Source organism: Eriocheir sinensis, chromosome 53, assembly GCF_024679095.1.
Source record: "Eriocheir sinensis breed Jianghai 21 chromosome 53, ASM2467909v1, whole genome shotgun sequence".
In the NCBI taxonomy this organism is placed as follows: domain Eukaryota; kingdom Metazoa; phylum Arthropoda; class Malacostraca; order Decapoda; family Varunidae; genus Eriocheir; species Eriocheir sinensis.
Genome location: NC_066561.1, coordinates 2,973,092 through 2,987,017, shown reverse-complemented (window position 1 = coordinate 2,987,017; position 13,926 = coordinate 2,973,092). Strand labels below are relative to the sequence as shown.

The window sequence follows — 13,926 nt, the reverse complement described above, 5'->3', positions numbered from 1 at the left end:
GTACGGTGAAGGTTAAAAGCAATTGTGCCGCGTGTAAGGTTTTTTCCCATTGTTATCACACGCTTGAAGAAATGCGAGAGATGAAATGATAGTTTGTGTGTTGTAAGTTTAAAGAGTTGTAAGGAGGATGATACTCCGGGATGGTTATATATCACTTATTTATTTATTTATTTTACAACAAAGGAGACCGCTCAAGGGCACAAGAAAAGGAAACAAAAAAAAAAGCCCGCAATTCGCTGCTCCTAAAAAAAAGAATCAAAAGAGGTGGCCGAAAGAGGTCAATTTCGGGAGGAGAGGTGTCCTGATATTGTCCATAGAGAGAGAGAGAGAGAGAGAGAGAGAGAGAGAGAGAGAGAGAGAGAGAGAGAGAGCAGTCTGTATGTATTATAAGTCACGGCTGTCAGCAGGAAAATAGCTTCGTAATGTATATATGATTATTATTAGTCTGCGTGTGTGTGACTGGAAAATATACGAGTTACTGTGAGGGCAGGTGTGTGTGTGTGAGAGGGCAGGTGTGGCTGATGAGAATGCGAGAGAGAGAGAGAGAGAGAGAGAGAGAGAGAGAGAGAGAGAGAGAGAGAGAGAGAGAGGGGGGGGGTAGAAAATGCAAGTTGGTATTTTCGACATTTCCGCTTTTACATCGACTATTTCAAAGGCCGAGAAAGAGATAAATCGGGTTCTAACAAGAGAGAGAGAGAGAGAGAGAGTTATGAGGATGTGTGGATAGTGTAGGGAAAGGAAACCCCACAATCAGTGTACGTTATAAAAAGATAAGTAAACATTTGATACCAGAGTAGGGGAGAGCTAATAGTATGTGAAGATAGTGGGTGATAAGCAATGGGGCCGACAGAGACCGACGAGAGTATATATGGTCAGTATAGGGGTGAGCAAGAGTAGAAAGTCATGTGTATTGGGGCTGTCAGGGAGAGGAAGGCATGTGTTACCGTGAATAAGGAAGTCGTCTCTATGGATATTAGCATACAATTAATATCAAACCGAAGGAAGAAGAGCACGGGAAGAGTTCAATTGGTGGAACGTATCATTCAAGTTGCAACGAAAATGTATGAAAAGAACTGAAAAGGGGAGAGGGGAGACTACGAGAAGGTAAAGCATTATCACTTAACGACAATACAGGTGAAACGAAGTGTGATAATATGGGAAGAGTTCAATTGGCGGAGCGTATCATTCAAGTTCCAACGAAAATGTATGAAAAGAACTGAAAAGGAGAGAGAGGGGAGACTACGAGAAGGTAAAGCATTATCACTCTTAACGACAACACAGGTGAAAGAAAGAGTGATAATATGGGAAGAGTTCAATTGGCGGAGCGTATCTTTCAAGTTCCAACGAAAATGTATGAAAAGACTGAAAAGGAGAGAGGGGAGACTACGAGAAGGTAACGTATTATCACTCTTAACGACAACACAGGCGAAACGAAGTGTGATAATATGGGAAGAGTTCAATTGGCGGAGCGTATCATTCAAGTTGCAACGAAAATGTATGAAAAGAACTGAAAAGGAGAGAGAGGGGAGACTACGAGAAGGTAAAGCATTATCACAACGACAACACAGGCGAAACGAAGTGTGATTATATGTCATGAAGGTGATAAGCAGGAAGGGTTGCGAAAGAACATTAATACGAGGAAAGATCACACCTGGATTTCACACCTGCTTAGAATGAGTGTCGTATTACTAAACATATCGTCGCCCAAGTTCGCATATTTGACAAGTCTTTCATAGGAGTTTTGGGCATTTCCGGGAGCAGTTTTATGGCCCTGGTGGTAGTTTGACCCTTCTGTGCCGTGAACCTAAAGAAACACTCATTAGAACCCGATTGATCCTCTCTTTGACCTTTAGAAATAGTTGATGGAGAAACGAAAGTGTCTTTTAATACCAACCTGAGTGTGTGCATATCTTGGTTTAATTAAATGATAAGGGAGAAGTAAATGATGCGTGGAAATGTAATAATAACTTACAAAACACAAACAATCAGAAACATTACCTGAATTTCCACACTTGCCCAGTCTTATGTTTCTATTTGAGACCTGAGTAAAAGGTGATAAGATAGAGATATGACAGCGTGGGAAGAGAGGAAGAAAGAAACCGAACCAAGTACACTATCAATTGGAGAGATTACTTGCATTTCACACCTGCCAGGGAAGAATGAAAGAGAGTGTGAGTGTAGTAAAGAGGATGAGAAGAGTTGAGTAAAAGGTGATAGAATTAGAACACCGTGGAATGAGAGAAGAACAAATCCAAGTAGGTACACTATCACTTGAAAAGATTACCTGCATTTCACACCTGCCAGGGTAGAATGAAAGTGAGTGTGAGTGTATGGGAAGAGAATAAAAAATCCAACCAGGTATATGATCACTTGAAAAGATAACCTGCATTTCACACCTGCCAGGGAAGAAAGAGAGTGAGTGTGTGAGTTAGTTCAGACGATGAGGAAGGGGAGGACAGCGTGGGAAGGGAAGGCTATCCACCCACCTACATACTCACCCACCCATTTTATCCACCCACCCGCCCGCCCTGCTTCGTCATCTGCTTGCCCCAGCCACCCACACACACCGCCCGCCCCACGTGGTCCTTTGTTGACAGCGGAACATCTGATGGGGGCTGGGAAGGGGAGGGGGGGGTGACTGAGGACTTTGCAACACACTGGGGACTTGTATTTCTCTCTCTCTCTCTCTCTCTCTCTCTCTCTCTCTCTCTCTCTCTCTCGTGTATGGTAATAGATATGGTAGTATTAGGAATGTCTCGCGTGCACTCGGGTGAGAGAGAGAGAGAGAGAGAGAGAGAGAGAGAGTTTGGAGAAAGCAAGGGAGCAACGACCACACCATACTTCCTTTGTCTCTCTCTCTCTCTCTCTCTCTCTCTCTCATGGAACGCTTATTTATTCTTCCTGGACCTAAATGAACACACATGATCAGACTAGTTTTATTGCCTTTACAAATACACGTCTTCAGCATTTCCCGCATTCGGCCTTGGCGTGTCTCATTAGTCTTAAGAAAGTTCCCAGTGACCACCACTCCATTTACTTGTTTGAGGAAAAGAAAGTTACTCGTCCAGAATTGACACCAAACTTTTATACTGTCTTGGCAGGTTTCCCACCCTCATACCTGCCAAGTAGTAGTAATAGTAGTAGTAGTAATAGTAGTAGTAGTAGTAATAGTAGTAATAGTAATAGTTACAGCACTAGTACACGAGAGGAATAAAATGATAGTAATTGCATTCAGATATTCAAAACGACTGAAAAAAGATTGGGGAGAGAGAGAGAGAGAGAGAGAGAGAGAGAATTCACCTAATCCATACATGTCATGCCCTACTTATCATTCAGAATGCTGGCGGACCCTTCCCCTTATCCAGTACATTGCTTACCTACCCACTCAGTTCTCCCTTATCTTTATTTGCATTGACTCTGGGTGAGGGGTGAGATCAGGGAGTGGGGGTGTTCCCATGCCAGCAGGGTAGGAGGGGGTGCAGGAGACTGGGGAATACAGTTGAGTCAGAGGTAGAAGTGGTGAGTCACTCTTGTCTACTCTCATCCTCCTCCCCCTCCCTTTCCTGCACTTCCTCCTCACCATGCATTGCCCCACCCACATGTTAGATGAATTATTTTTATTGTTGACTTTATGCCTGTCACTCTTGCTTTCTGAAAGGTGTTACTGGAATAACATTATGTTCTGCAGTGTCCCTTCCTGCTGCTTCATGCAGTGTAAGGGATGTCAATGCAACCAGAACAGCAGATTCGAATATTTTAATGCATATTGAAAACAATTCTTTAAATGTGTTAAGGCAACACTTATTTGTGAAATAAGGGGAAACCAAGTCACTTTTTTTTAAATCTTCAGTTTATTCAGTAATTAAGAACAAAATGTATACATAATGAGTACATAAAAATTGTTTCTTCCCCTATTTAATCACTGAACACACACACACACACACACACACACACACACACACACACACACACACACACACACACACACACACACATAAGAAGAAGCATATAAAGAAACTAGAAAGAATACAGAGGATGGCATCAAAAATGGTCCCAGAGTTGGAGGGATTAATATACAAGGAAAGATTAAAGGAAGTGAACTTAACAACACTGGAACAAAGAAGAGAAAGGGGAGACCTAATCCAAATTTATAAATTATGAAACAAAATAGATGAAGTAGATAATGAAGAACTGCTACTAACAGAAGGAAACATAAGCAGAAATACAAGAGGACACAGTAAAAAATTGAGAAAGGGGAGATGCTTGAGAGACACAAAGAAGTATAGCTTCCCGCAAAGAAATGTAGAGGTTTGGAACAGTCTGAGCGAGGATATAGTATCAGCAAGGAGTGTGGAAAGCTTTAAAGATAAGTTGGATAAATGCAGATACGGAGACGGGACCACACGAGCATAATGCCCAGGCCCTGTAAAACTACAACTAGGTAAATACACACAAGTCATTAGTGTCATAATAAACTTATTTTCCTTTTCTCCACAGAACACCACTATGCCTATCTGCTGTGAGTGCTTGGGGACGGAGAAGAGCGTTAATGGTGGCTTCATCCACTGCACCTTCTGTGGTACTTCAGTGCACCCTAAGTGTCTACGGCTGGACCCCTCTGCCTCTGTCAGACTACAGAAGCAGGGGTGGCAGTGTGAAGCGTGTAAACCCTGCATCGTGTGCCGAAAGACCGGCTCAGAGGTGAGTCGTGAGCAATTCTTGTCACTGGTCACTACAGGGATGTGTATAGCAGACAGACATCATATCCCTTAATGTTATACTTTGTCTACTGCCAGAAGATGAGGACTATATACTAAGGCTAGTGTCAGTAATTTAGCCTTTCTCCTTTTGGTCCTGTTGGCTTATTACTGTTTCTTGTGCAGGTTCTGGGCAGCCTTATCCTGTGCAGCTTCTGTGATGATGGCTACCACGTGAGCTGCACCTCTCCACCCTTGGAGCAGCGGCCCATGTCCCCTAATTGGTGCTGCTCCCATTGTACCAAAGGGCCACGAGCTGCCACCGTCACCACCTCATCCACATCTACAAACAATAACAACAACAACAACAACAACCGTAGTAACACATCCTCGCCAAGTAGTAGTGTGGCAGGGGAGGGCACCACCCCCACCTCGAACACCTCCGCCTCCAGTAGGAAAGGTCGGGGGAGGTCAAGGAAAAGCTTGCAGGAGGTGAATGCAAGAAGTAGGAAGTACAGCACTTCATCTTCTAGTTCATGTTCAAGGTAAGGGTTGATGCTGTGCATGGCTGAAGGATGGAGGATCCCAAGTATCTTACAGGGGGAGATGGGGAGTTACCATAAATAGATTTTACTGCAGACTGTTTGATTTTGGAAATAATCTCATATATTGAGGAAAGTGTTTTTGGTTTGAAACATATGGGTGTCCCCCTTGATACAATTTTTTCGTTGTTCCTTTGCTCAGATCTGCTTCACGATGGCGCAAGAAGAGTGAGAGTGACCACCATAAGGACCCGGCCAGCGACTCTGATGACAGTGAGGGTATGCATGGCCAGATTGGTCCTCCCAAGAAACTTCTTAGTGACAAGTTATCCAAAGAGAAGGCTAAGTTTTTCAAAAGAAGTTTTGGGGAAAAGGGCAAAGTTAGAGCAGTGATAAAGAGTGACTTGCAGGTGGAGTCTCACAGTACCGCGGGTGCAGGTGTGTCTAGGCCGGCAAGCACGGGCAGCCGGGGTAGACAGGCAGAGCCAGCAGCCGAGTTTAGCTCGAGCGGGCCAGACTCTACCTCAGACACGAGTAGTAGTGATGAGTCGGGCACTGGCCTGCCTGAGGGTGCCAGGGTTTGTCCTGGCAGTGAGTCCAGCCCTTTGCTGTCCTGCGGCCCGGCAGGCAGCAGCGGTAGTGCTGTTGGGGCTGTTTTGCCAGCCAGGAAATCTGAGTCTTTTAGTGAGGGCGAAGTAGATTCAGGGAGTGGTACTCCCCAAGAGGAACGCAGCTCCTCCTCCACCAACTCTTCCAGTGCCATGCTGTCCTCAGGCCCTCTCCGCAGCCTCTTTGATGGCCTCAGTCACTTGTACACGCCATATGATTCTCGCAAGAGGCCACTGCCGGCACAACCAAAGTATAAAGGACCAAAGAAAGTAGTGCAACCTTCAAGAGAAGGGGAGAGTGCAACACCAGTGGAGGTCAGGGTGGGGGGCAAGGTGATGGTGGAGGAAGTAGGGGAGGGGCCCCAGCAGGGCACAGATTGTGGTGGGCCGAGCACTGTGGGTGTAGAGAGTGGTGGTACATGGTCGACTTGGGCAGCCCAGAGGTGGCCAGCCTCGAGTGTGGGGGCCATCCCGGGCGGTGCCAGCGGGGCCCCATCAACACGGCCCGTGGGAGCCCCCCTGGTGACCAGCCCGGGTGGGGGCTGCCTTGGTCAGGCCCAGGCAGCCGACGGACGCAAATGGTGCAAGATGAGAGCGGAAGGCTGCTGCAGCCACACTGGGGGTCAGGGTAAGGCACTCTGTGGACCGTGATGCTGTGCTGCCACCTTCCTGCATCACACTCTATGCTCCGTAATGCTTTGCTTTTGCCATCGTGGCCTCTGGAGCCACTGCTGGTGACTAATGCTGCTGCATGGCTCGCTTTTTGTGTCACCCACTGTACTCTTTACCTTTCTTTACCCCTTGTCTTTAATTTGGCTTTTTAACAACTGTTTTCTCCATTTCTTGATTTGCATTTCCTCAGTACACAGTGTTGCAGCACTGTGGCAAGGCAGTGTTGTTGTCTCAGGTCTATGTCTGCACCTCAGTCATCATGGTCACCTGGGAAAGCAACATGTGGTGTTAATCAGTTACCTGAAGACTATGTAGATGAATGTTGAAAAGTCAATAGAAGCCACCAAGGCTTTTGTAGTTTTGTCTTTGTGCTGAGTGCAGCAGCTCAGGAACTGTTTACAGCCACTTCCTAGATGCTAGAAACAGGCTCTGCGTCAACCTGTGCTTGACAGCTTCAGTGCATGTGGGAGACAGATGTGCATGATATGGATATTCACCACATAAATGATAGCGATTGCATGAAATGAGATCCAAATCTTAGATGTCAGGGAACTGAACACAGTGTCTAAATTTTCTTTGTGTGAATCTTTAAAAATTTTGTTTTGTTCAAGCTTTTAATTTTCCTTTTTCCTGGTTGTAGTGTTATGTTTTGGCAGTTCTCTTCAACGGTTACCACGAGAGTTGCCCCGGCTTAGCTTACCGATTGGCATTTTATAGGGTGTGGCGGGGGAATAGCTCTCAAAACAACCACCACAGCATCAGCAACAACCACAGTCCAGGGAATGGCAATCAGGAAGGTCTTGTCCCTGCTCAGACTGGAAGAGAACTTCTCGATTTGGAAATCTGGCCTGTCTGACACCACCAGAATAAAAAGCCTAACATCAAGGTCTCTTAACCCTCAAAATTCAGGATCCTGGTTAGTGATCCGCCTGTACATACCCGGGTGGCTTCTCACACCCAGCAGGGCTGCGGTGGTGTGCTTCCCTTAGTTACTCGGGTGAGGTTGCCGTGGGTCCGGACTCACTCCATACTCATATTAATCATTTTATAACCGATTCATTTTAGTTGTTCTAGACATTACTAATGCTTAAACTGATTTCTTTTTTTGCAAATCATGTTCAAACAGTTTATTCCAACAAATTAGTTTAGTCATTGTTGTTCAATAAGGTAGCATCTTTTGACACATAATAAATTTAATTGACCATAATGTCAGTAGTATTGAGTTGTATGATAAAGCACAACCTGTAAGTTAGCTTGGTTGGCATACTCATGGAGGGTTCAAGGGTTGGTCTATCCACCAGTAGTGGAGCGCAAGCCTGGCAGCATAGAGAAGATGCCTCGTCCTGTCCTGCCCCCGGGCGTCACAGAGAGGGACCTGGAGATGTTCAAGAAGGCCCAGGAGAAGGCATCACAGGTGGGTGCACACGTCTACATTGGTTATGTCAAATGTTCAAGAGAAAATGGAATGACCTCTTGTGTTATTATCATGCAATGAAATATTCAGATATAAAAAGAGGATGGGATTACACTCATATGAAGCAGATTTACAGTTTACAGGCAGACCCCTACTTACAAAAACTCTGGAGATCTTATAGAACCATAAGATAATTTTACTTTCCAAGGTTAAAATAGTAATAAAAAATTACTGCTTTCAACATGTGCCAAGTACAAGTCTGTGGTCAGCAACAGATGGTGACTGTGCTCTCACCTTCTGCTTGGAAGCCCAGGGCATTATTGTTACCAACACAAGTAACAAAAGCTGTGATTATCCTCATATAGACTTGATTATTTACCCCAACATGTCTCAAACAGAAAAGCAGTGAAAGTGGTTAGCAGTAGCAGCAACAAACTGTATGCAATTACAATTAAAATCAAAGTGGTCATAATCAAAAGAATGAAGAGAAAGGGAAAAGCTGAGTGATGTGGCACATGTGTTTGCATGCAATCCTTTGACTGTAGGAACATGGGGGATTCCTGAGCAAGTGTGACCTGATTGCCTGACTTAAGCCCAAAGTGAATTAGTTATATTGTTGGTCAAGGCAGCACCTGTCAACTCTTCATGGTCTTCAACCAGTCACCCGACAGTTATGATGGAGGGTGGATGTATCTAACCGTTATGTGAGAATTCTACCTTCAACCAGCCTCCTATGGGCAGTATATGGACCAGAGGCTGGGTCCTTAGGCATTTCAGATGTTTTCAAATACTTTTATCTATAACAGTTGTGAGGAGGAGAAACTGTCCTGTAAAAAATTAAAAATACAAAAGCATGTGTCATGAGAGAAACATCGAGCGAGCACTACTGCCTTCCTTCAACTGCTTCCTCCCTCCTTCTCTTCTCATTTGTCAATGCCAATCACAGCCACAACTATCTGGACTAGAAATGGTGCCTAATCCACTCCCATAGCATCGTTGGGCAGCAGGAAGATAAAAGCAAACCACCCAATCACATACAGCTAACCCCAATAAAAATGTTGCAACTGATGTAATAATAATAATAATAATAAACGGTTTATTTCATGAAGTACCAGGCAGCCCTAGAGCTGAAAATATACATCAATGGAAGATGAAATGAAATGAATGAGACAAATGAACAAAGTAGTATGGTTGAAAATAAAAAGGAAAATAGAAATAACAATAATAGCAATAATCATAGTAAAGATAATAATAATAATCATAATAATCACGATAATAATAATGATAATAATAATAGTAATCATAATAATAATCATAATAATAATCATAATAACAACAACAATAAGTCCTAATGAAAAATATTTACAAAACATACAAATTGTGCTGCTCTTAATTTGCATTGTTGATATATTTGACCATCATGGGCACTGCGCTGTTCTTATAGCGGTCAGTCCGACACGTGTGTGTGTGTGTGTGTGTGTGTATATATATATATATATATATATATATATATATATATATATATATATATATATATATATATATATATATATATATATATATATATATATATATATATATATATATATATATATATATATATATATATCAAAAAAACATCTCAACAAACCACTTGTGCCAAGAATCGAACTTTCTGAATAGAAATCAAGGCGCATACCAACCATGCCACCTGATGAGCTAAAAGACTTCCTGGCACAAGTGGTTTGTTATATATATATATATATATATATATATATATATATATATATATATATATATATATATATATATATATATATATATATATATATATATATATATATTGAAGTTTAAAGTCATACTTGTTGATTTTGATGCAAGTGAAAAGCTGGACTTATGAAGGGGGAAAAAAAAAATCATAAGACCTTCAGGAACCAATTATTTTTGAAAGTTGGGGACTGCCTGAGTACTTATCCTGCTATGCTATTAAAGCCAGATTAAACAGTATGGCAGAAATATATCAGCCATCAACTTCATTTATTTGCCTGTTAATGCAGGAGATGGACAAGAACCGGACCACAGTGCAGGAGCGAGACCCATTCAACATGTCTCGGTGCCCTGCCAGCATAGACTTTGGCCAGTATGACGTCCAGACATGGTACTCAGCCCCCTACCCACAGGAATATGCCCGGTAAGTCAACAGCATTCAGGATTCTAAGAGAGTGTTACATAGTATCAACCTGTTGCTGAGGATGTTTATTAAGTTTAATTTCTTTACATTTTATTGTATTACAGTCTTATATTGTGTTGAGGCAGTTTTTCATCAAATTTTTTTTTCTTGTGTCCTATAAAACTGTCATTTATATGCTTGGCAGGTTAACTAAGCTGTTCTTGTGTGAGTTCTGCCTCAAATACATGAAGAGTGTCTCCATGTTGGGCCGCCACCTCAAGAAGTGTGTGTGGCGCACTCCACCAGGGACGGAGATCTACCGCAAGGATGGTTTGTCTGTCTTTGAGGTTAGTTAGTTCCTACTTCTGCTATGATGATGTGAATTGTAACATTCTTGATGTTCAGGAAACTTTATAACATTAGTTGATATTTATAGCCTATGATTTATTTATTTATTTATTTATTTTTCCCTAATGTAAAATTGTCTAGGTACATGTTTATTGTTAAAGCAAATTTGTCTCATTGGAAATTTACCTTCCAGGTTGATGGGAATGTGAGCAAAATATATTGTCAAAACCTGTGCCTGTTAGCTAAGCTGTTTCTGGACCACAAGACTCTTTACTACGATGTGGAACCTTTCCTCTTCTATGTCCTGACCCGCAATGATGAGAAAGGCTGTCACCTGGTGGGGTACTTCAGTAAGGAAAAACTCTCAGCCCTAAAGTACAATGTGTCATGCATCATGACTATGCCGCAGTACCAGCGTCAGGGATACGGCCGCTTCCTCATCGACTTCAGTAAGTTCTGACATTTTTAAATAGTTTTGGGCTTAATTGTAATTCATAAATAGCTAGGTCAGTGTACACATAATGTTAGATGTACACCATTCCTTGCTTACTCTTCAAACCTGCAACAACTCATTGTGATGTTGTGGTGTCCAGGTTACCTTCTCTCCAAGTGTGAGGGTCAGCCAGGGACCCCTGAGAAGCCCCTCTCAGACTTGGGCCGTGTCTCCTACACTGCTTACTGGAAGTCCGTCATTCTGGAGTACCTCCACCATATCAAGAACAAGTCCTCCTTCAGCATCCAGGAGGTGGTGAAGGATAAAGCCATGTATCCAGCAGATGTTGCCTACACCCTCAACATCTTGGGTTTTTTCAAGAGGGACTCCAACAACCAGTGAGTGGACTCCATCTGGCAGAAACTTTTCAATGTTTTTACTTAATAACTTACTCATCACGCTGATGATAAGTTTAATCAAGCATTCATAAATTTCTCCAGAGATTTCTTAGGTCCTGTGATAAAAAATCTACATCAGAATATCAAACCCCTCATTTCCCTCTCTTCTTGTGTTAGTCATAACTTGCTTCTCACAGGATGGTTGTCAGTATAGACTGGAAGGCAGTGGAGGAACACTACCAGAAACAACTGAACAACCCCCGGCGGCTGAGACTGGACCCTGAGGCCCTGCGCTGGTCCCCATTGCTACCAGGACACAACATTTCCTCACAGCAGGACTCTGATGAGGTACAGGAGGGATTAATGGTGGAGGGTACAACCTGGCTGGTATAATAAGCCTCTGAACCACACTACATCATGAGTTTGTTCATTGATGGGGATATTAAGAAAAAAATGGGGTGCCAAGTGGATGTTATAACTGGTACTGTTGTAGAGATTAGAATTACCATTGTGGCATAAACACAAAACCAGAAGCTTGTGTGGTGCAGGTGAAGTAATTTAGATGGAAAAATCACTATTTCATCTTAAAGTCTGTTTAGTACTTAAGTATGATAAATAATTCCAGTGAGCACTGCTTTACACAAAACTTTGTTCTTAATCAGGATGAAGAAGAGAAAATTGAAGAAGACATGGTAAAGGTTGAGGAGTGCAAGAATGTAGCGGAGAGCAACAGGATGGAGGTAAAGGTGGAGCATGCTGAGCCATGTGAGGCCACAACTCAGTCTGCCACTGGAAGGGAGGAGCTGATGGGGCAGGATGAGACTGGGGCCACACCAACACACACAAACCATGTCAAGACTCGCCCCCCAAGGCCCAACAAGGCTGCCACTCTCACCCCTGTGTCAGCTGTGAGTATTGGCACCTCTGAGAGTGTTGAAAAGAATATATTAACTCCATTTATATTATAAGATTTATACCTCTACTGTAATTATATATATTTATTTATTTTATTGTTGAAAGAAATGAACATTGAAGAATGAAATGGTTTTAATTGGTGACTAATCTTTATTTCAGGTTGAAGCCAAAGAGCGAGAAAAGGAGAACATCAACAGCAACAGTGAATCCAAACAGAAGAATAACCGTTCTATCCATGCAAAAGGAGAGGAGAAGATTCTGTCCATGGCAGCAAAGGAGGATGCTTATGTCTTCAAGGAGGAGGAGGAGGAGGACTTTGAGCCCAGCTTTCGCAGTCTCAAGAAAGGCAGGCGGAAGACGCATGCCCTGAAGGAAACGCAGTGTTCCCAGGAGAAGCGTAGAGTGAAGCATGGAGTCCACAGTAATGAGGAGGAGAGGAGGTTGGGCTCAGAGGAGAGGAGGAAGGTGTCAGACAAACAAGCAACAGAGGAAAAGTCACCTGGAGATAAGAACGAGAAGGGTGAAGCTCCAAAAACAGGTGCTGAGGACCAAGTGAAGGTCTCAGAGCATGGAGGATCTTCAGATTCAAAAGTAGAGGTGGAGAAGAGTGAGAGGATAGAAGAGAAATCTGCAGAAAGTAAAAAGACAGTTGCAGCAAAAGAAGATCCTTCACCACCACAAAACAAGAAAGTTGAAGGGGAGGATTCACAAGCAACAGCTAAAGGTTTGTGTACTTTTCAGACATATATTTTGAAGGTCCTCAACCTGTTTGGCATAGAAAAGGTGGTAACCACAATTATTTTCCTTTAAATTAAATGTTTGTCTTAACTCGTACAGTGTCGTCTTTTGTCATAGATAGGGGTCATAGCAGGTTGCATTTTTTTTGTATTTTTTATTTTATTTGCCCCTTAAAATGTAAAAAATAATAATAATAATAATAATAATTTGATATATATATATATATATATATATATATATATATATATATATATATATATATATATATATATATATATATATCTATATATATATATATATATATATATATATATATATATATATATATATATATATATATATATATATATATATATATATATATATATATGTGAGGAATGGAAGCGCGGCTACCCTAGAGTGTTCGTCCTCTTATTTTTCTCCATCTCGGAGCTAACGATGTCATACCAAGAAAAGAAAATTTATTTTAAATTTTTCAAGCCTTTATTCTTTCCATTATAAACACTTCTCACAACTCTAAAGCGTGAGTAATGTATAAGTACTTCACAAAAACCTAAAATTAAACAGGAATTGTAAGTACAACAAAATGATTGGATGCGCATCAGGCAACACTGCTCGCATCAAGGCCGTCTGTACTACACCCGTAGTTTTCAAAGTTCAACATAATACTATGAAGCTTCCGACGATCAGTTTTCATTTCCTATTACTCTGAACCATGATTTACAATTCCACATGCCTTACTGATTATATAATCAAGGAGTTATTACCTTCTTGTATAATGATTTTTGTTGGAATGTGTACACGTGTCCAGAGAGGCCATTTCACATCTCTTAAATTTTTAAAAATGAAGACTTGTCAAAATATTCCTTTTTACTGTCAATGAACACAATATACAAAAATAAAAATAAAGGGCATAAAATTGCTCAAAAGAGCATGCATATATATACGTACTAAACACTTCCCTAAGAGGTACGAACATATACGTACTGAACACTGTACGGGTTCATGTATA

The 13,926-nt window shown here is 41.9% G+C and overlaps 1 protein-coding gene across 12 annotated transcripts in view; it reads left to right on the top strand.

Moving 5' to 3' along the window:
• The window catches only part of LOC126983178 (histone acetyltransferase KAT6A-like), a 55,720-nt gene that overhangs the window by 32,330 nt on the left and 9,464 nt on the right, over positions 1 to 13,926 (top strand). For 7 of the 12 annotated variants that reach the window (XM_050835736.1, XM_050835735.1, XM_050835737.1 and 4 more), the window contains 11 exons: positions 4,498 to 4,701; positions 4,884 to 5,242; positions 5,442 to 6,475; positions 7,803 to 7,933; positions 9,970 to 10,103; positions 10,288 to 10,429; positions 10,624 to 10,879; positions 11,024 to 11,261; positions 11,459 to 11,609; positions 11,924 to 12,169; positions 12,336 to 12,900. In XM_050835736.1, coding sequence (XP_050691693.1) covers positions 4,498 to 4,701; positions 4,884 to 5,242; positions 5,442 to 6,475; positions 7,803 to 7,933; positions 9,970 to 10,103; positions 10,288 to 10,429; positions 10,624 to 10,879; positions 11,024 to 11,261; positions 11,459 to 11,609; positions 11,924 to 12,169; positions 12,336 to 12,900 — 3,460 coding nt within the window. The remainder of the gene's footprint in view (positions 1 to 4,497; positions 4,702 to 4,883; positions 5,243 to 5,441; positions 6,476 to 7,802; positions 7,934 to 9,969; positions 10,104 to 10,287; positions 10,430 to 10,623; positions 10,880 to 11,023; positions 11,262 to 11,458; positions 11,610 to 11,923; positions 12,170 to 12,335; positions 12,901 to 13,926) is intronic. The other 5 variants (XM_050835739.1, XM_050835738.1, XM_050835747.1 and 2 more) reach the window with 5 other exon arrangements.